Source organism: Xiphophorus hellerii, chromosome 5 (assembly GCF_003331165.1).
Source record: "Xiphophorus hellerii strain 12219 chromosome 5, Xiphophorus_hellerii-4.1, whole genome shotgun sequence".
Classification (NCBI taxonomy): domain Eukaryota; kingdom Metazoa; phylum Chordata; class Actinopteri; order Cyprinodontiformes; family Poeciliidae; genus Xiphophorus; species Xiphophorus hellerii.
Window position 1 is genome coordinate 22,691,179 of NC_045676.1, and position 23,125 is coordinate 22,714,303.

The window sequence follows — 23,125 nt, forward strand, 5'->3', positions numbered from 1 at the left end:
AAATGTTCAAATAGTCACAAGCATGAAGTCTGACAACCAAATTTTGGTGCTGTAAAAACCGATCATGCCCCATTTCTGTTTTTGCTTTCATATCATCCAATAAATATTCATCAAAAATAACCAGAATGTATCCAAGAACTTCAACTTGATAAGACAGAGAAGCAAACCAACATGACCCTATGCAAAAATGTAACTGAGTCCTTTGTTAAAATATGAATTAACTACAATGATTGACCACCTTTTCTAAAAAGAGTTAAATTTTATTAGTGGTCACCAGTCCTGGTTACTGGAATCAGGACATCACTCAACTAGAATCTGAAGTATTCTGTGTTGGATTATCAAAAATGTAACTGAGTCTATAAACCTATACAAAATAAATCCAAAGTATCTTCAAATAACAGGCTTGTAGTTGTTGATCGGATGGGAAGCAGGTGTTTGAAATCAATTGCTGAGACTGTGTTGTCAGTGGAAATTATGAGAAGAATAGAAACCAAACAACCCCTGTGTAACGTCAAAGGGAATCAGGGTCACGCACAACAAAAAGAAACACACAATTTATTTCATCCAGGTGGAGTTGATCTGAAACAGACCATCTGTTCTTGTTTCTTAATACCTCCATTAAGTTAAACTTTCCCAATGCTAATTTTACATGAAGTTTTGCTTAATGAAAACTATGAAGTGAACAACTTTGGCTGAAAACGTCCATTCCGGGACAATCACCATGTAAGCATTACTTAGGACTCAATAAACTATCTGGGAATGATGCAATACGTTTGGTACTTCTGTAATAATATGTGATCCAAAGCAAGCTTTTAAAGATTGTTTAAAGATTTGAGGACAGGTATGTTTTCAACAAACCAATCTACGTTTCCATTACCTTGTTGCATCCCTGCAGATTCACGTAGTAAGTGTCCACCTTGCTGAAGGCGTGAGTGTAGGTTTTGTTCGGCTGAGGGTGGATTTTTGCATCAGGGCTGAAGGTGAGGGTCAGACTGACGTTCGTACCCTCTATCAGAAGGGGTGTGAACTCCACCTTTTCGTTAACTGCTGCATACTCCTTACTTACTTTCAGTTCCACTTTAATCTTGTCCTGAAAAAAGAACTCCCTTGAAAAGGCCTTACTGCTAACGTTGTTGGTGGCGTTCAGAGTAATGATGACTGTTTTAGGCTCAGAAAAATTGAGAAAAGTTTGCCTTCCTGATTTAGTAGTTCCTTCCACCAGCCACGTCCACCTCACATCAGTTCCCGTCATCACCTCCCCCTCCAAGTTGATGCCAACTCTGGTTTCAAAGTGATTCCGGTCCTTGTCATTGGCTATTGAGAAACTTAAGCCAGAAATTATATCTTGGACGTCGATGGTCTTTGATTTAATTGTTGAATTAACTTTATTGAACACCTCCACTGAAACTTTTTTTCGACCTGGACTATCGAAGGTGTAGGCCAACCAGGGTGCGGTCGACGGCTGATTCTTTCCATTCACAGACCACCGATACTGTAGTTCTGAACCCTTCATGACCTCTACTGTCAGGTTTGTTGTAGCTCCAGTGGCAACTGGGTTGTTACTGATCTTTAGGTCAACACCAGAAGGTGGTTCAAAAAAATAGATGGTTTTGTTGACCAGAAGATGACCCAGGAGGTTCTCCGCTCGTAGAAAGATGTTACAGGGTCCTGGCTTTGAGAAATTCAGCTCCACCATTTTTCCACTCATGTTGAATGAGCTGACAGTATCCTGCTCTCTGACAATGTTCCAGATAAATGTCATGTTGGTGCCCTCCTTCAATCCCGCTTGAAGATGAAGAATGCTGTTTGTTGCATAGCAACAGCTTTCCAGCGCTGCGCTTCCGCCTCCTTTGATGTCCTCTGCCAAAATCTGCAGGCCCTCCAGCTTCCGTTGGACAAACAGGGAGATGCTTGCATTTGCTGTTCCCACGCCGTTCTTCGCTATCACAGTGATGTTGAAGGTGCCAATGGAGTGAAAGGTGTAGAACATGGTATTGGTCCCTGGGATCGGGGTGCAGTGGTCACACAGAATCCAGGAGTAGTCTACACTGTCTCCATCCTCCTGGTAGGCCACAAAGTTGACTTGCTCATACAAGGGGGCATTTACGACGCTAGCATTCACTTTCAGTCTTAAAATCTGCGCAAACACAGAAACCAATAGAAAAGTCTCATTTTGACTAACACTGTTGGCAGCTTTCAGTGTGATGTTGTAGTTCCCAGAACTGTTGTATGTATGGAGGATACTCTGGCCGGTAACCACTTGAATATCTCCAAAACTCCAGGTGTAAGTAACATCAGAGGCCAGAGAAGAAGCTGTGAAAGTGTATGGAGCTCCTCTTGTCAAGTTGTTGTTCTTTGTCCCATTGTGACGTATCAAGATCGGTCCAATGGGAACCAGAACATCAACGACAGCACTCGCGTTATTGGCAGAGATGTTGTTGAAAACATGAACAGTTATCACATAATGACCTGACTTTTTATACTTTGCTACAGCATTTCCAGAGCCATGGGTGAAGAATGGCTCCTCCCCTCTACCAAAGTCCCACTGGTAGCTGTAATTGAACTCTGGCTCAGCTATCACTTTGAATTGTACTTCTTCTCCAACTCCGTAGTGTGATTTTTTAGGGAAGATGCTGACATTTGTCACAGCTGGCTGCACACACACCCAGTTGAAGAAATTGGCCTTGGTGGCTTTGTTGACTCCACTGGAGAGAAGCAAAGAGAGGTGGTAGTTCCCACTCAGCTGGTAGGTGTGTGAGACGCTGGAGTTGCCCTGAATCGTCTCATTGGGACTCCCATCCCCAAAACTCCAATTGTACTGGTGAATTGTTGCATTGCCGGATGCCCAGGCCTGAAAGTTGACTTTGGTCCGCTCCTGGACACATCCTGAAGGCTCCATTCTTATGACTTGGAAGACGTACACATGAACTGAGAGGGGCATCCAGCCAAAGCTCACTGCGTTCATGGCAGTCACATTCACTGTGTAGTTGCCCTCTTTGACATAGTTGTGCGATATGTTAGGATGAGATGTAATTATAGGATCAGTGCCGTCCCCCATGGAGAAAATCCATGTGATGTTGTTACCAGAACTGAGCTGTGCCCACACCTTGGTGGGGCTTTGGAGCTCTGTGGGAGAGGAGCTTTTGGCTGTGAGGCCCTCAATCTCCTCGTAGACAAATATCTCTGCACAGGTCGATGTGAAACTGATGGTGTTGTTCACTGACACACAGACGTTGAAGTTGCCGCTCTGTGCGAAGGTGTGTGACACCCGCCGACCTTTGAGGGCGGTGCCATCCCCAAAGTCCCAATCGTAGTGAATACCATACGGCGAAGGCAGAGGATGGGCCTCAAAGAAGGACGATTGGCCCAAAAGCACAAACTGCCGCTCTGTTTGTATGTCGACATGCGTCAGGATGCTGTAAACACTCATGTTGATGCTCTGGCTGATGTTGTCATAGCAATTGGATACGGATACCTGCGCTGTGTAGATACCTGTACACACAGAGGGAAACAAAAGGGAATGAGCTGAATTATGGCTGCACAATAAGTCGATAACAATATATATTACAATAGATAATCAATATTAATAGAAAATATGTCTGACAGAATGGTCAATAATTTCACTGAACTCCAATCCAGAACCGTACAGCATTCTGGGGGATGTAGGCAGAGGAAAGGATTTAGCCTTTTAACCTCTCACAGCCAGCTAAGCAAGCTTGGTGGCATCAACTCACTCACTCACTTATTTGGTTACCTAGCAACAACCTGTTGAGTAACCTGCACAGCAGCAGCTTACGGTTTTGCCATCATACCTCATAATTGCTTAAAAATAAAAGTGTGAAGTGTAAATTGTAGATAAAACAGGAAAGGTCATGCCAACAGTTTTTCAGTATTTCTGATATTTCTAAACAAAAATTAATCAATAGCTATCAATAGACTGGTATGGAATCGTTATATCATAATACATTTTATAGCCATAAATAGCCACTCTAAGTAAAATGCTATGAAGGACACTTGCTGCTGCTTTATGTTTACCATCAAAAAATGTATACTGACAATAAACATCCACCTAAGTAATGATGTATGGATTTGCAATCCAGGACTCATGGGTTCCACTGTAAAGGTAAACTACTTTATAAAGAACAATTTTATAAAACTACATGAATTCATAACGAAAACAAACAAACAAAGAAAACAACTAATGGATATACTAAAAATAAGTTTTCAGTTTTTATGGGATATGTGATGTCATCAGATGCATGGAAATGTGAAAACCTTTGTTTTGTTTTGCAATTGTAGGTTTCAGTTTAAGTAAAGCCAATTCACATCAAAAACTAATCACAGCATGTTGGTCAAACACTATCTAAAAGTAATCTTGCTGATTAAATCCTGACTTCAGCTCCAGCTGTGCTAATTTATCTGACAGGTTTAAGAAGGAGGCCGTACCTGGCTGAGAGTAGATATAGGTGATGTTTTTGCTCAAGAGAACTTGGTTAGGGGAGTCTTTACAGAGGAGAGACGGAGAATATGGAGGCTTTGACTCAAATTCCTCATATCCACCGTCACCAAAGGACCATCTGCAGAAGAAAAGAGTCGATGAAAGGTCAACAAAAGAGGATCTACTTTTTCTCTCTGTTTGATGCCTAAAGCTTCACAATGCGAGTGACGGATTGGGTACACAAAAATACACACACTAGACTGGAAAATGTGAATCTTTTCTTAAAAAGGGTTCAATGGAGGGTTTGGAGAAGAAGAAACGGAAAGTACAAACTTGAAAGCTCTTTAGACTAAGAAGATAGGAGTGGATCAGGGGTTGGGGGGCAGGGAGAAGAGTACTCCAAAGCAAAAGGGCTAGGAAGGGGAAAAAAGGAGTACTGGGGAAACAGTTGCACAGAGAGGAAAATTCTTGTCAGCAATCTTCCCTGACCACACGGTTATAAATTTAAAGCTCTGTTTCGACTGCTGTGGTGCTATTATGGCATACAGGAAGCTCAAAGCTGAGAAATGAAAGGAAAAAGAGACAGAATGAGAAGATGGAGAGCTTTATTACTTCATAAACAGTGAAAGATAAACAAAATATCACCAGGTATATATCTGAAAAGCTGTGTATTATTAATTTAGTGATCCTCTGACCCCTCTCCAACGATTCGTACCGAAATGTGGCTGGCACCGACATGTCCACGAGCACAGAGGTGGTGAGTGTCTGATTGGACCCCTGAGGAACCACATCCGGCACCCCCTTTACTGTGAGGTTGGCCATCGGCTGCAGTCGATCAACAGTTATGTTGAAATGCTTCGTCAGTGTGCTGACATGGTTTGAGGCTGTCACCTGGAAGAGATGCAGGACAGTTCATAGGAGTTTGTAGTCTGGAGCCATGTCCAACTTTACGATTACAAGATCAGGGTATCTGCAGACCTCCACAAGTCAGGTGTAAGGCTTTTTAAGACTGTTTTTGTGCTGCCTTGAGTTAAATTTAAGACTGAAAAACTATTAATATCAAGGACGGTTGGGGGAACCTGCTGCATTAAAATCAAGCACAGCCAAAACTGTAAACCCGGCTTTATTAGCCTTCTCACATATGGCTCTCTTCAGCCTTAGCCTAGCTTAAGAGTTTGTTTTGCATCTTGGCTCATATAGTTTGGCAACAGAAGTCAGCCAGAGGCAAAAATGAATGTTGTCCAGCCAACTGGCGATAAATTTGCACTTATCCAATATAGACACAAATAAGCTAGGATGGATATGTTAGCAGCTAGCTAGCTAGCGGTAGCCTCAACTGTGTGCGACTCAAACTTTTGCCTGACAGAAGAAAAAAGCAACATTAAATACTCCTGTCTCGATAAAATATAAGACCTGTGACAAACATGTTTAACTTACCTTTTTAAAATGAAGTCAAGACTTTTTAGACCTTATTTTAGACACAAATCTAAGATTTTTTTTAAGGATGCACAAACATCCTTGAGACTATGGTAAAAAAAACACACAAAAAGCATTACAGTAAGCTAACATTTACTGATCATATGTCATTTGGTAAAAGTTATCCATCCAAGTCAGCTCAGCTAATTGTCTTGAGTCATTGACTTTTACAGGGGAAAATTTTTTTTTACAGCATCGTCACTGTAACAGAAGCTGATTATTAATTGCGACTAAAACATACTGTGAGCTTGTAGATGGCAGCGTTCTGGTAGATCACGTTGAGAACACTGTTGAAGTAAGTGAAGTAGGGCTTATCATCCACAGTCCACTTGAATGTGGGATTAGAACCTTTAAGCACCGACGCAGTGTAGCTCTAAAACACAGGCAGACGACACTAATGTTAACTACATCTGGTCAATCTGCACCAAAGTTGGCCAAAAACATAAACTTACCACAACGGACTCCATCAGGACCCTGTGTTCTGGATCTGGCTGCACCACTAGCCCTTCGAGTGGATCTTCCAAGTAGACGACCAAAGGCAGGGTGGCTTCTGTCACATTATTATGCGCCTCCAGCTCCACCTGCACTTGACCTCTCTGTTCCTCTTCTCCCAAACTCAGATCTAGCACCGCATACAAGACGGGTTCAGAGGCTTCGACTGTTGAACCCGACTTCCACCCGTTATCGCAGACAGCTGGGCTGGACAAAAACTCAGCAGGGCATTTCGACTGGAAGGTCACACTGACACTGCTGCCTTGTCGCGATACCCTCGTCTCATAGGGGGACTGCACACGGAGTACAAGCCTGGTGTTGTTGGGCTGCATGTAGACCGTGCCGTTGTTCAGAGGAGGGTGGAGGATCGTCAAACCGAGGGGAGGTACAACTCGGAGCGGACAGGATGCTGAAGATGGGTATGATGGTTCAGTGGTGGAAACCTGTCGGCAACGTTTGGTTGATTTATTGTGGCTCAAACCTCCAATATGTTTTCTTTTACATATCTTTTAAAACTGTCACAATGTAGTGAAAATCTGTGAAAAAAATGTAACTCCTCTGCCATCTCCCTAACTAACTACACAACTAAACCACTCGGTCAGAAACAATCAATCAGAACCAGGAGGAGGGTGTGAGTGCTGTCAATCAAGCTTGTGTTTACACTCTGCTCACATTATTCCTCTTTCTTTCTGCTGCGCTACAGCTTCTCCCCATCAGCATAACTAGCCTGCCATGAATGCTCTGGCTACTTAGCATGGCCTCCGATGACAGCAGATAAATATTTTTCCTGAAACAATTTGCTTCTCCACCATTGGCTCAATGAGGAGCGAATACACAAGGTTGATTGACAGCGGTAAGATCTTTCTCTGATTAGTTGTTTTTGACCAGGAGCATAGCATTTCAGCAGACGGCGATAGTAGCTCAAGCAGGACATGGACCTTTTCACAGATTTTCTGTGTTATAACATCAGGACATGGAGACAGTTTTAATAAAAATGTTAAAAAAAACATTTTTATTAGAAAATAATACTTCTTTAAACAGCACTAACAACAGCACAATTATTTGATTAAAGATTGAGTTCTACAGCAATAAAAACTACAAATTCATGCATGAAAGGCTTTTCACTTCAGGCCAATAGTTCCTAAGTGGCCTCTTTTTGCATGCACCATTTGTCAGATGCATGCTGGGAAATGACATGAGAATTGATGACTTACCAGCAGGCTGTAGAGTCCAGGCTGGGGTAGACCAGCAGACAGCTGGGCTCCCCGCAGCTGGGTCCTGTTTTGTCCCACATACAGCACTCTGATGCAGCAGCTTTCCTCCTCCAGCCAGCCCCCCTCACCATTCCTTATAAAATTCTCCACATTCAGATCTGGGAAATCTGCAGACTGTCTGGTGTTGTTCATCCAGAACCACTCGGACAAGTTCAGGGCTAGGACCGGCTGTCGCCACGGTGACTGTGGAGACGACTGACAATGAAGAAGAGCTGATGGGCCGCCGTCGTGCTGCAGAGCGATTACGTCGCCGGGTGAGACCAAGATGTCCTCCAGCTGGTCTTGTATCAACTGCAGAATCCAGACAATAAAGTTTAGAGAGCAGAAAGACAAACTGATCTTGATGGCAAAAAACTCCTCCTCTCACCAATGCACGCGCTGGTCCTGGTGGGAGAGCGAAGACAATTTCATTCTTTAAGGTGTACTGGGGCCTCGACGTCCCTGGTGGCAGGTGGTGACCCCGGGTGCAGTTAGTACACGAAGATGGGTGGCATGGTTGGGCCAGAGTCAGGCAACTATCCTGGAAGGGACACCACTGCTGTGCCGGGGGGCAAGATAGCGAATCTTTGATCAATGTTTGACTGGGGACACAAACTGCCGCCGGAGAACAAGCTGGACCGCCGCAACCTGAGACAGAATATTCATTTTGATCATTTTCTGGGGAATACACAGAAACTGCTCTTAGTAATGCTAAGTAAGCTACGTTAGCAACGCCAAGCGAACGTTTAAAGTACCATCTCACATTTATTTTATCATCTAAAATCAGACTTAGAAGGTCAAAAGTTTGCAAAAATCAGAAATCTGTCCCAAATCTCTGATCAGTGTGTCTCTGTTTTAATTGCACTGTTTTAAATTGGATTGGAATCAAGTTCAGAAACTCAAAAATTATATATTTTTTCTGATCAGAGAACATTAACAACAACTTAACAGCAATCTTCCCTGTAGAAGTTATTGCTAAGGGAGGAAGACTCAAAATGAACCATTACCAGTATTTTATAGGGGTTTAGAAATGAACTCAGTGGAGGCACAAAAGCTGTAAGAAACTATTTAAAAACAACATATCAGCTGTTCAATTAGGTTTCCAGACCTGGAGCCAGACCTCAATGGATGCTGATCATTTCACCATTTCATACTTCGTAGCTTTGGTCGTTTCTCAACCAATCTTGCAGGAAGCCTGAATGAATTACTGTTCTGCTTTATTAAATAAAATTTTGAATTTGGAAAATGTTTGTAAATGTTTGGAAAAGTCAGAGTCAGAGAAATTGGTCTACACTCTCAAGGAAAAATACATGGTGACATCTGTAGGTAATGATAAATATGCTAAATGAACTGAAAGTGCAAGTTGTTAAAATAATCCTCTGAAGGAAGTTTAAAATGTGAACTCCAAATTATTTTGTCTTTGTTTTAAAGTTAGAAAGGTTATATAAACATATTAAACATGTTTATTGTAGTTATTAGAGAGAAATCTGCTGCAGAGTCAAAAACTAGAGATTTGAAATTTGCATGAATATTGCTGTAAGTGTGGTGATTGTTAATGACTGAAGGCCTCACAAAGGAGTGGATCTTGTTTATTTGATCTCTCATTTTCCTCTCCAGTTTGACCATGCTTTGCCTCCATTCACACACTTTCCTTGTCATTTACCTTAACGTCTTCAGACAGGGGCGGTCAGTGTAAGAGAATATGTGTGTAATTGGAGGTGTGGGCTCAGGTGGCCTATATGTGTGTGTGATTTTTAACCCCTGCTGGTAAACTCTGCAGGTCTTTTACATGTACAGAGTACATGAGTGTGTTTCTGTGGCTGACTCACTGGGCAGCAGCAGGTGCTGGCCGGGACATTTGGGTCTGTAGGTCTGGAATCTGATGTGGACTTGAGAGCTTTGCTCCTGGATGATGATCTCCAAAGAGGACAGACGGCCAGCCTGAACAAAGCTCATCGCAGGAAACATGAGCATCTGAGAGCGGGAAAAAAATGTGAAAAACGATATAAAAGATTATTTGACCTCACAATTATATACTAGTCGGGTCATCCAGCAACTTGAAAACCAGTGTTGTATAGTAACGAAGTAAAAATACTTCACTACTTTACTTAAGTACATTTTGGAGTACTTCATACTTTCCTGGAGTATGAAAATGTTTGATGACTTTCACTTTTACTTCACTATATTTCCGAACTCAATTGCGTACTTTTACTCCGATACATTTTCAATGTGTGGTTTAGTTACTCGTTACAAAAAAGCGAGAGAGAGAAACGAAGTGTTTTGACCCCACCTACTGATTAGCAAGCAGGCTACCGAACAAAGTCGTAGCCTGCTTGCCTGGCTTGTTCATCACCTCCAATAGGATACACCTGTTTCGCTTCTCCCATTGTTGGGGAAATCAGAAATCGGAACACCTTGCATCGGGTGGGAGGGGGGGTCGAACAGAGAAGAGTGCTGCCCGCACTGACGCGGCTCAGGGATTACGTGACACGCAGCGCCGTGCCCTATAATCCACTGTAAGCTATGTAATGTGTTTTGAGGCAATTGACCAAAATCCCGGACAATTTTTAAATTCCCCCCGGACATCTTTTTAGGTCTGAAAAGTAGGACATGTCCGGGAAAAAGAGGACGTCTGGTCACCCTAGTTCAATGGGGGACAGAAGCCATAGCGATAGCAATTTAGACTAAATTTAACGAATATAGGAAAGGCATGCAAGTTCAAAACCACAAACCATTAACATGTGCTACTCTTTAAAACTGGAACAATTTATTAGCAGGTTTCATTTTGCCTGCACTTGGTTGGGTACATTATTTTAAGTTTATTTGACAAGTTTACCAAGATATAAGAAATGTCATTCAAACTTGCCTTGTTTTACTTTTTACTTGTACTTTTCATTACATTACTTGAGTACATCCATTTTTACAGTAATTTCCATACTTAAGTACAAGAAGTTTCAGATACTTTAAGACTTTTACTCAAGTAACATTTCAGTCAGTGACTTCGACTTTTACCAAAGTCGTATTTTGGAGAGGTACTTGTACTTTTACTTGACTCTGAGATTCCAGTACTTTATACAACACTGTTGAAAACCAAAAGCCTTTCTGCTACAATGTAGGGTTTTTGGAATGGTTTTGTATGCATGTTAATATCTTGCTTGTGAGATATCTGAAGTTTTATATATTTTTCTTTCAGATACAAATGCAAACTTATGTGCAAAATGTAAAAGCAAAACAGGTCAAGCAATGGCTTTCCATTCCTTCTAACACAAACAAAAACCGTCCATAAGAAGGAAAGAAAGAAAAATACATTCAAACTATTTGGACTATTTAGTTATTTTCAAGGGGCCTTTTCCATGTTGGTAGTCTGAATGATTTATAAAGGACTGTTTTCATGTGCAGCCCCATCTCAACTTTACACAAACCAACATGAACACAGTTACTAAATTGATTTTCAACCAGTTTCTGCACAAAAAGCATGCACAAACATGTTTTCACTGAAGATCTTTAAAGGTGCAGATTGGCTAAGCGCATTTTTAAATCGGCATTTGTTTGCGTTGTGTCTGTATACAAAATAGACTTTTTATGCAAGGGAAAGGAAGGTACTTTTGGAAGGTATTGCAAAAGGAAAAGAAAAATCCCCCATGTCACCTAGGGGGCTTGAATAAGCTTTAAAATAATGACGTCTAATTAAACAGAAATCCCTCTTTACCTCAATGACACTGCTGAGAGACTGTGGAGCAGAGAGCAGGGTTGTTGATAAATGGAGTAACGGATGGTCGGTAGGAAAGACGGCCATGCCCAACAGATACACTCCGGCATCTGGAACGCGCACTGAAACAGGAAAAAAGCAGAATAAAAAGTAATTTAATACCAGTTAGATTCATTACACAGAGTGATTTCATGTGTTTACTTTTATTAAAACTCTATATCGCAAGGACAAGTCTCAAAAGGTCATTGCTAGAGAAGGTGGTTGTTGAGAGGGCTGTGTCCAAGCATATTAATAAAAAAAGTTGAGTGGAAGGAAAAAGTGCTGCAGAAAAATGAGCACAAGCAGCAAGAAAAACCACAGAGGATTCAAGAGGTTTGAGAGAAATTTATGAGGCATGGAGAGCAGCTGGAGGCAGTGCTTCTAGATCCACCACACAAAGACGAATACAGGACGTCGGACCACAATTGTTGCATTCTTTGTGCTAATGTTACTCCAGAACCTATTAAAGTACCATTAAAGCTGGACTGTCTTAACGTCTCAGCAGAGCCACAGACTGATTGCCTCCACGCCAACTGCACTGATGTAGTAAATGCTTGAAATATACCACTCTATGTGTAATAGATATAAAACACAAGTCTCACATTTTGAATATAATTAGTAAAATAAGTATAATAAAAATGGATGATATTCTAATTTACCGAAATACACTTGCATCTTCAGTTACTAAGTATACTAAATGTAATGTGATCCCAAAATTTTAGTAAAACAGTTTACCAAATAAAAAATATTGGTGGAAATATGAAATATTCTCTATTAGAGAAATGAAAACAATACAGTCCAATACAGTGCAGTAGTTGCTCTATTATACTAACCAGTTAGATTTGCTATAGAGGTGCACAGGTGTGTTAGATGTCAGACACCTATAGGGCATTTTGGACGCTGCTGAATTATGACAGCAGCAGCGTTTGAGCCTGAACATAATTTATGTGGCGTGGATGTCTCTGCTGCAAGCTTGGAAGCACAGCAGCTTAACCAAGAAAGCTCAGTTACACTAATTTCCTGGACAAGCAAATCCAATCAGATGCTCTGAGCAATTGTCCTTAGTTACTTTTGCCAATCATCTAAATCTTTTTCATAAAAACCTCATCATAATAATTAGGGATTTTTTGCTTAAGTTGACAAATTCAAATTTGTCACTACGGAGAGGCCAGCTTAAGAGAAATCAGAAACAAACGTTTGTTAGAAGAAAGTCACAGAGACGAAAAAAAAATCTGAAAAAACAACAAGACTTGAATTATTTATTTACTGAAGAGTGACACAAGGAAAGATGAACTGATAAGAACAAACGACGCACCATGAAAGACAGATAACCAGTGAAATCAGCTGCTAGCCACACACTCATATATCCATACATCTACCTAAAATATAACATAACTATCACGCTGTCCTGATTTCTACTCTATTGCATTTGAAATACTTTGAGGGAATACCAGGCAGAGTGAAACTTTTTCAATTTGAAGACTTCTTTGTTTATAGTGACTCATTCACATTATGTAGCACACTTAGCATTCAGATTAAGTAAACATTTTGCACTTGGCACTTGGGAAGCAATCAAGTGTGCTCTCCATTTAATGGTTTTGCAACGAGCTCATTTCGTAGGAAATATTTTAAAAGCCCTTTGACATTTTGCTAAATACCCACATGTTGAAGATTTAATATTACATTTATTTAAAGTGCTACATTTTTCTCGTTTACTGCTACAATAGAACCAGAAATGACTATATCGATGGTCTGTCACTTCCAGCAGAGTGAAATTAATTTTTAGTCTTCAGGTCCTTCACCTTGACGCATTAACGCCACTCGTAGCGAGTGTGCTCAGCACACATGGATAATAATGGTGGAGCTATTTTAAAGTTGTTGTCCAACTGGAGCCAGTACAGTAACAACTTAATGCGCATTATTGTCTGTCATTGTTGTTATTTCTCTTCCCGCTTCAGAACTGTACCAGAACGTTTATTGAGTATCAACGGTCACATCTGAAAACATCAGATAAGTTTAAGATTTAGAACCACATATCCAAGTTCCTTGGGTTCCATTTCTAAAAATCAGACCTGAAAAGATCTGAAAAGAACAGACAGAGGTCACACAACGGCAAAAATATAAAATCTGATTTGGGTAACTTCAGGCTGCAGTGTGAACGTAGCCTTAGAGTCCAAGGAAAACGTGTTAACACTTATTATGTTGAAAGTGGCGGAAATCAAAGCTCTCGCACAAGGACCAGTCTATACAATTTGTGCTCCAGTTATGAGAGGAGCTTTAAGAAAGGCCGACCTACACTTAGATTGTTTAGCTGTGATATTGAGGGCGCCTGCACAATCTAAATATGTGGAAAATTCATATAATCAACCTTGCGGTTTGGTGCTCGAGGTGAACTGGAGGGAATTTGCATTTGCATTGACTGCGCCTCTTTGCATATGATCAGAGGGTGTGTGTGTGAGCATACCGTGGGGGTTGTATTGGCAAACATAAGCCCTCTTGGAGTCGCAGAGGTGAGAGCTGGTCTGACCGCTCTGATCAAAAGACACGCACACGTTTCCGCCAGAGATGGATGAGCGCGGCTGCTGGCCCTCCTCCCCGTCCTGAGCCTCAGATCCGTTCACCCAGAGCAGTTTTCCCGGAGAGTCGACGTCGCTCAAGCCCAGCCACACGCCTCGCTCCCTGGTGCAAAAATTACCAGAACATTTTCAAGTAGTCAAAAATAAATAAATAAAAAAAGAAAGCCATGTGCATAGGAAAAATACAATAAAACGAGTCAAAAAAACCCCATCATTGATTGAGAAGACTCACAAAAGAGGCTGTGAATTATGTCCCAACTTTTCAATCAATGATTGCAGCCAGAAAGGGAAAGGAAGTTTTAATTGGACTTTAAGGGGATTGGATCATACAAGTTTGAACTGTAGGACAAAATCTTGTGGATATGCGATGTATTTTTTCATTCTGAGGTGCATACTGAGCCGAATCAACTCCCCACACTCATTTTCCTTCCTGTCACATAGAGAAGGAAAATAATCGTTTTTTTCCACATCTGTGAAAACAACATTAGATAATAACTTACTGGAAAGGGCTCAAGAGGAAAAAGAGAAAGTTTTGAAGTCACTCATAAAAAAAAAAAAGCACGAGCCCTCTTATATAAGCAAGAGGGAGGAGAAACAACAAAGAAGGAGGAGAAAGAGGACAAGCTCCATCTGCAGCATTTTTTCTTTTCCTTTTTCTTTTATTTACGTCAAGCTAAGAGACCAGGGCCTCTACCCTCACATTAACACACACACACACCCACACACCCACCCACACACACACACCCAGAGCTGGTGGGAGTCCTGTGAGGGTGTTTAGCTCACAATGCAGCTGTGCTTTCATAGATGTGTTTTTGGAAATTTCTTCAACCCAAACAGTAAACACTTGGGGTCGTTGGGTCGGCTCAATCGGGACGATTCCCAAAGAGTTCAGTCCACAAACAGCTAAAGATAAGCAGTGGGAGCTTTTGAGGATCATCTTGACATGCAGAACACAATGCATGGAAGGTTAATAGTAAATTGTACCAGAGGATAAATGCAAGGCAGAATTTGCCACCTCAAAGTTTCTTTGTCCGTTTGTCACACTAAAATGTTGCAGATCTGTTTAAAACCAGGGAATGATAACCTAAAAAATATATTAAAAAATACAACTACTAAATGATCCTGATCAACCGAACCCCATGTGAATATGTTCTAATCACGAATTAATTTTGATGAACCAGATAATTAGAAAAGCTAAATTCAAGACACAACCAAGCTTGATTATTGCCAAACATGTAGAATAAGAAAAGAAAATAACGTAAATAGATAATAAGGGTGGCACAACCAGTTATTACTTTCTACAGGGTCAGACTGGGTTAGACTTTTCCTCCCTTAATAAGAAAAATCAATATTTGAAAAATGATTTTTGTGTTGAGACAGGTGTTCTTTGTCTGATAATAAATTTGTGTTACTGATTTGATAATCTGAAAAACTATTTTTTAAAACCATGCTTAAATATGTCATTTAATAACCCAATCATATGGTCCAGCTGAAAACAAACATTAAGCACATATTAAGAATCATTCTATCAAAGTCGATCCTCTGTATAATCATATACATTCAAGACAGATACCAAGGTTCCCCACAGTGCATTATAAGCCTGGCGGGCCACCAGGCTTCGCAATTGTTTGCATTTTGTAAGACTTTATAGTTGGTGTTCCGATATTAATCTTCCAATCTTCCAATATCAAGTGATATTGTCAAATTTCTTGTCAACTTTAAACATTTTTTAACTCAAAAACACGGCGGGCCGCTGGATGAATGATTGTCGAGCGCCACAACCACTGGGCTTAGCAAGTTTTCTGGGGAAAACCTCAGATACAACAATCAGGCAAAACACTATGACTACCTGCCTACCAGTGTTAGGTTCCTTTTGGTGCCAAAATGGCCCTAAAAAACATGGTGGCGTGGATTCCATAAGGCCCCTAAAGAGGTGCTGCGCTATCTGGCAGGAGTTCCTTTATGTCCTTTAAGTCCTCCATGGGTCAGACTAGTTTGCTCAGCACTTCCCACAGACGCTCGATTGGGGAATTTAGTCAACACCTTAGAGTCTTTGGTGATCTTGTCAAGCCATTCCTAGAGCAGTTTTTCATTTTGACATGGAGCGTGACTCTGTTGAAAGAGAAATAAATCTGAGGATACTGCTTTCACGAGAAGGTGGTCTGCCACAATACTTCTTCTTTTTTCAGTACAAAAGAAGATCCACCTGGATGGCAAGACCCAAGATTTTCCAGATGGACATTGGTTTTTGCTTTCTGCTCCGGGTAAGGGATGGATGCACTTGAAGGTCAATATTTCTCACTAACAGGTGCCACGGCAAAGAGACAATCTTATTCACTCCTCTTGTTACTGTTGTTAATCTTGTGTTTGATGGGGTTTTATCCAAGTCCCTCTCTGAACCTTCTTTCTTCTGAATATACAACATAGTGAAAACTCCACATGCTTATTCCATCGAGACCAACAGAGAGCATTGGTTGCACTTAAAGCTCCAAAACCTTGTGAGAGAGCTGACAGGAAATTAGATTTTCACTTGAAAGCTTCCTACACGTCCTGGTTGAATTTGCCTTTCTTCCGCTTGAACTCACTGATGGAAATCACGGCACTGGCTTAATGTTATGTCATTACAACGAGAAAAACACTAAGGCCCCACTTCACTCACTGTGTGACTTTGCATGCCAGCAGGTTGCGCAGTTCATCACTCCTAACCACAGCCAGATCCCCGTTGCGACTCAAACACTGCTGTCGAGCATCTTTCCAGCTCAGCTCCGCTGGAAAGATCTGGAAGCAGCTGGAGGACTTGCTGTGCAACACCCCTTCCCTCGGAGGACAGTCCGGGAAGGCTGGCGAGAAAACAGCAAACAGTCGTGTGATTTCTCAGAATATCTGAAGTCACACTATGAGAGGCTTTTATCTGACTTCATCATGGCATGCTCTCCTTCTTTGTCGATTTTATTAATGGTTCTATTATTGTTGAAATAAGAACCTAACATGATCTGATAAGAGATTAAACATAATAAAAAAATACTTTGCATAAGCCAAGACTTGAAAAAGACCCACAGTGGATATTAATTAAAAAAAAACAAATTGTCTTAGAACGATTTGGCTTAGAACGTTTATCTCATATTGATGATTTATTACAGCTGCCCTTCAAAAACAGAACATAATTACATCTTTTCTTGAAGAATAGTGAAATTAGACTAGATTCCAGTTTCCCATCTGACAACCTTCCACATTAAACTAAATCCAAGATCCGCATCATAAAGAAAACAACGAGCATGTTAGAAAACATTTCTAGGGATCGGTAATCTGCACATCATCATTAGTTTCACAAAGTTTGTGTGTCAGTATTTGTCTTTTACCTTTGGCAACCTGGACATCATTCTGTGAGATTGTCCAGTTCACATTTAAGCCGACGCCGCCCCAGCTGACCAGTGTGACATCCACACTCTTGTTGGCCACGACGAACGCCGGACAGTGCAGCTCGAGTTTGGGAGGAAGAGCCACGGTCACATCTGTCCGCGCAGGCACCTGAAAACCAAACACAAAGCCAGACGCTTATCGTTTTTACCTGGTCACAAATGTTAACAATAATTTGGGTTCATAATTGTAGTAAAAAACACATATTTCTATTAATGAATGCACAAGTTTTAATGTATTGAATCGTTTTATCTATTTCTAACTCTTCTTAGTAGAATTGGTGGATATTGTGAATTTAAAATGGTTGGTTAATGTCCCAGACCTGGCACATCAGGGCATTACCCGGCTTTATCTACCTCAAAGAAAGTCTGACTATTTGGGGATTATTATTGTCCTTCTGGAGCATCATCTTGTGTCCAAATTTCAAGAATGAAGTCATTGATTTGAATTAAATTAGATAGTTTTCAGGCTATTATTCCACTTTATCCAACATACCTTCACTACTGCCTGGTCGTTACTATCTCACATTATGCTATGACAACAATTTACCAGTATATTTCAGTTTATGATAAACTTTTACTTTTTTTTTTACATCTGTATCAGATTGTTAAACCTGAAGACAACATGTTATTCCAACAGGACAAAAGACTCCAAATACACATCAGAAGTGTATTGGGAATGGATAAAAGAAGCTACGAGTACAGTTTTGGAAAGCTCCCAGTTATATCAGGCATGTGTGAATTTTGCTTAAAAGCCTGGGTCAGTGCCAGGAAAGAAAGCAGTTTAAATTAATGAATTAAACTTTAGTGGTCAAATATCCAGACTGAGTTTTGTCCAGAAGCACGTCAATGCCACAAAAAGACGTTTCACCAAATAACATTCTGAATTTATGTTCATATTTAAGCTTTTGTTAATAGGAAAGAGGAAACAATTCGCTGCAAACTCCAGGTAGGATCTTGAAAAGTAATCATTTAAAAGCATATTTTTAAAAGTGTAAACTACTGACTGGCATGGGAGGGCTTAAAAATAGACCCAAAGGCCTTCTAAGCTGTAAATGGACAAAACCAGTTCTAGGAATAAATGAGAAGCATTCAGTAAAAAAATGTGTCTCTAACCTCCTTGTGTCCAGCCCAGGCCTTCAGACTGACTTCATAATGTCCTGGAATTGCAAACTTGTGAGCTGCTGTGGTGACACCCTTTTCCGTAGAGCTGAGACGAGGCGAGAGATCGCCAAAGTCCCAGGAAAGGGTCACGGGCGTGACAGAGGAGGTGGCGGAGAAAACGATGAGGTCGTGCACGCTTTGCAGTGGGAGAGCCCTGAGCGAGACGGAGAACTCCACCGCAAACACATCACGGGCCAGAGTCCACCGACATTCCTGTCAATCGAAGGAAAGTATGTGAGGAAGTGGAGGTCTTGGTGTTAATGCAGACGAGGGTTTTAGAAGCAAAACAAGCTTTATTTGTTAAAAAACAGAGTAAATAAAAGTACTTGGGCGGAAAATAAAGTAAGAAGAAGGGACATGAAGAGCGAGAGTAAAATCTGAAATCATGTAAAAAGAAAGAAGCATTAAAATACAAACTTTACTGCAAATTAAAGGCTGAGGCATAATCTAAATGACTGAATAATTATTCATGTTTACTTGAAAGCTGACAGACACTGGGATGTTTTTTGTCCTGATTTTAAAACGCCAACAGTTCCTGCAGGTCTCAGGTTTTTAGGGAGTTTGTGTCCAAGCTGAAGAGCAAAGGAACTAAACGCTGCCGTCGTTATTTAGTTCTGGTCTTGAGAGCACTGAGTCTCTGAAGACTTCAGGGTTTGAACAACTTTAAAGTAAATTAGTCCCGATTTGACAGAAACCCCTTTATTTTGGCGAGTCCGATCTCTAACGTTGCATCTTAGGGACCAAAAATAATGTTTTCTGTCTTTCTTCATTAACCAGAGAACATTCTGTCCCATCCACCCACAAATATTACGGACACGCAGAGTTGAAGCGCTCCATAATCTGAGCGAGAGAAAGCGCATGTAGTTAAGTCCAAAATTATGTACACCTCTGGCAGATTTAGACTTAAAATATTTCTCACTCAACATGGAATATCTCAAAATGAATAAAACAAAATGTATATCTTTTGAAATAAGATGACATCTACTTTGATTTACATTTCATCAAAAAAATATGACACGTCAAAAATTTATTCTCAAAATCTCTATAAAATTACAATGAGATTGAATGATTCTGGGCTTGGCTGTGAATGAAAGTGAGCCAAAAGTGTAGCCTTGATTAACTCCCCGTAATCTTTGTTCACTCAGATTTGCAGCTGGGAAGTGACACAAAACAGTCTGTCAAAGAAGATCTCAAAATAAAGTCTGAAGTAAAGTAAACAGAATAAAGCAACACGCGTACCGTCATCACATGGCGGTTGGTGCAGGCGGCCGAGCAGTGGGAACCGCTGATGAAGTTGGGCTCGTTGTTCGTGCTACACAGACACTCGTGCCTCTCTCCCAAGCCTCCGTAGAGGTGCGACAAACCGAAGCACACGCTGTTACACTGCTCGCGCGTGTAGTTCCCGGGCTTGGAGTAAGTGAAGATCACAAGCTCACTTCGATCTCCTCCTCGGCTGCTGCTGTCCTCCAGACAAGCGGCGTAGCTGAGACCTGAGCCGCAGACGGAGGATTTAAGGTTTAATTATAAGATCTCTCATTTTAGCAGGAGAAAAGGTCAAACGGTGAAGTGTTTATCGCTCTAATGTCTGCACAGATTATCATGAGTCCAGTGTAGTAATATAGCAATAATCTGAGTTTTAAAGATAGGCATGAAATAATTAGAAAATATCAAACAACGCTGTGATGAGGAGATCTAATTTATTTATTTATTTTGCTGCCTTTGTTTTTGGGATTCAGAGGAAGTATCTGAACCAGTCACAGGTCTCTGTGGACAGGATAAGGTCAGCCGGATTAATCTGCTAACCAGAGATTAAGGATATGGATGCAAGTGCATGTCTGGTGGGAGAGCTGCAAGATCTCCAAATATGGATTGCTTTCTCCTTCTTGATCTTCATTCCTGCTTTCTGCAGATTGATATCAGCTATGCATTTTTTATTGTTGCTCCAGAAACGGCCCGTATGGGTGTTTTTTTTTTTTTTTGCATGCATGCATCTAAAAAGGTTTGTAAGATTTTGGGTAAACATTTGGATTTTTTTTTTTTACCACAGGTTTGCAGGCTAATGTTGAGCAGAGGCTGTTGGCGAAGCGCAGGCGGGTGGTTGCACAGCATAGCATGAGGGCGTCGGACCTGGACTCTTTTTTCCTTGAGGCACTTCACCAACCGGAACAGCTCACAGTCACATTCAAAGGGATTATTGCTTAGATCGCTGTGGAAACAAACACACAGGACTAAAGATATCAAAAGGTAAAATTTTATATATTTTTTAAAAATCCGAATAGATCAGAGTAAACAGCTTTTGTTGTCATTTCAGGTTGGACGCTCTTTATAATGAAAGTTTGACTTTTTCAACTTTTGACTAACATGCCAATTTTTTAACATCTCACCAAAAAGCTAAAATGTAATGGTTTAAATCAAAGCTAATTCAAGTGGTAAATTGGTCTAGTCAAAGTCCAAACCTTAAAACAGAGGAGACTCAACAGCAAAGTGAAAAATGCCCATTTTTTCTATTTAATTTCATTGAGCTTAAAGGGCAAGAAATGTTTTAAGGAATAGACACATTCCTTAAATGTGGCAACAAAAGCTACTTCCAGGCTTTACCTCATGTGGTTCAATACAAATTCACACTTAAAATAAATAATTTTCCTCCTTCTTATTTACGCATAACTCTGTGCTTGTCTAGCACATAAAATCCAAAATCTAGGCAGTTGAAGGGCTGTGAATACTATTTCTAGGCTCTGAACAAACTATCCAAATTTAAATGCTGTAATTCACGCATGTTTATCTCATTTGATTAAACCACATTCTGAAGTTGTTTACAGAAAGCATCATGTCTTTTCTCATCCAATAAATTTTCCTGGAGGTAATAGTGTGTGGAGAAATCACTGAGCAAAACTGGATGCAGTGTCGCTCCAGTGAAGCTGGCACAATGGCTACATTCTGCTGAATTTATGGCAATTAATAAATATTCCTGTGGCAGCGGAAAGTGGTTTTGGCTTACAGCGGCGACCAGCTGTGAGGCATTTTTAATCAGTTTCCTCGGTCTGCCGCCTTAAACGCAGCAGCGAGCTGATGCTTCGTCCTGCCAGACGCCAACTAGCCTGACTGTCCTGAACACTGTCAGCTGCTCACGTCACTGCTGCAAAACAGGCACGTTTCAGACAGACAGAAAAGCACGTGCACTCCAGAAAACAATCAACAAATCATTAAAAAACTGACCTTAACAGTCGCATTCAACAAATTAGAATATTTTTTAAAAGTTTATTTATTTCATTTGCTAAGTGAAGAGCATTGTAAAGGTTAGCGCCAGAGAGATCGACGTTTTAAAGCTTTAAATTTGGGTTGTTATGATCATTTTCTGCCTACAGCTGATGAAACGGCAAACATGTTAAGATATTACCAATAAAAAACTGAAATGCGGGCAAAATGAGAAGTACCTTTAATACCAGCTTCACAGTTGTTATTTTCAACAAAAGGTATTTTTAATCTAACATATTTATTGCAATGTATTCTAATTTATGCAATATGTCTATTAGAGAAAGAACAATATTAGTTAAAAGATTTATGTAAAAAATGTATTTGTTTGGACCAAATATTTAATCGGGTGTCTTCATTTTTTTTTTAATCCAGTGTAAAATAATTTCAGTTTTGCAACTCATTAATTCACAAATTACTTTCTGAAGTCAAACTTCTAATGATTTCACTTATATCCCCCAAAATGCAATGATTGTGACACGTTGATGCTTTAGAGAAGGTAAAGCTTTGTAAATTAGAAATGCTGCAGCATTTTTAATATTTTCACGAGTTTGTAAGCCAAAGATTAGGTATTTAGGTTAAATATTAAGACAGGTTCAGCTTTTTACAATCATGGACATTCAGTCTTGCAGGGGCTAAAAATATATATTTTGATGATCCACCAAACCATCATGCTGATCAGCATCCAACAGGGAAAAAAAAATAAAACTATTGGGAACTTTTGGGATCTTGGTTGAAACATAAAATTGTACAAAAAAAGTAAAGAAAATCTGGAAAAGTTTTGCTTCTTTAACTAAACCAGCAACACAGAGCAAATAGAAAAAAGGTACAAATAGAAATATCTTATAAGAAAAATAAAAATAGCAGAAATAAATATAGCATAGTAAAGATTAGAGTACAAAAGCTGCTGAATTGGATTAGCGATGCACCATTTTTGGTAATTTCATACTTGCAATGATCCCTGTGGAGAGTCAAAGAGCTACAGAGAGAGTCACAGTAAATAATGAATACTTACATTTGTGTTAGGTTACATAAGTTGTCGCATATCCTTTCGTCGATGGTGGTAATTTGATTGTTGCTCAAATCTCTGGGGGCAGAAACAAAGAAATCATTTTTGACATTGGAACAAAAAGTCTTGTCTCTTCCTCTTTAATTGCACTATTTAATTACTGCCACATTGCCACTTTGACAAGATCAGCGTTGTGTGGATTTGCCAGGGAATCAAAACTCTAAACACAGAAAAAAGCCCTTTCATCAGAGAGCGTCTAAAACATTTTTTCCTGCTTTATCTGGTTGTGTGCTAAGGAAAA

General features: G+C 40.3%; 1 protein-coding gene across 1 annotated transcript in view; it reads right to left on the minus strand.

Annotated features, from left to right (window-relative positions):
• Positions 1-23,125, minus strand: part of pkd1a (polycystic kidney disease 1a) — a 74,521-nt gene that overhangs the window by 31,871 nt on the left and 19,525 nt on the right. The window contains exons 3-18 of the mRNA XM_032562757.1: positions 22,831-22,902; positions 20,606-20,769; positions 19,803-20,053; positions 18,516-18,776; positions 17,343-17,511; positions 16,643-16,823; positions 13,872-14,086; positions 11,369-11,490; positions 9,489-9,633; positions 8,048-8,307; positions 7,621-7,971; positions 6,367-6,849; positions 6,156-6,287; positions 5,154-5,329; positions 4,447-4,577; positions 878-3,492 (exon numbers count right to left, since the gene is read on the minus strand). Of these exons, the coding sequence (XP_032418648.1) occupies positions 878-3,492; positions 4,447-4,577; positions 5,154-5,329; positions 6,156-6,287; positions 6,367-6,849; positions 7,621-7,971; positions 8,048-8,307; positions 9,489-9,633; positions 11,369-11,490; positions 13,872-14,086; positions 16,643-16,823; positions 17,343-17,511; positions 18,516-18,776; positions 19,803-20,053; positions 20,606-20,769; positions 22,831-22,902 (5,728 nt within the window). The remainder of the gene's footprint in view (positions 1-877; positions 3,493-4,446; positions 4,578-5,153; positions 5,330-6,155; positions 6,288-6,366; positions 6,850-7,620; positions 7,972-8,047; positions 8,308-9,488; positions 9,634-11,368; positions 11,491-13,871; positions 14,087-16,642; positions 16,824-17,342; positions 17,512-18,515; positions 18,777-19,802; positions 20,054-20,605; positions 20,770-22,830; positions 22,903-23,125) is intronic.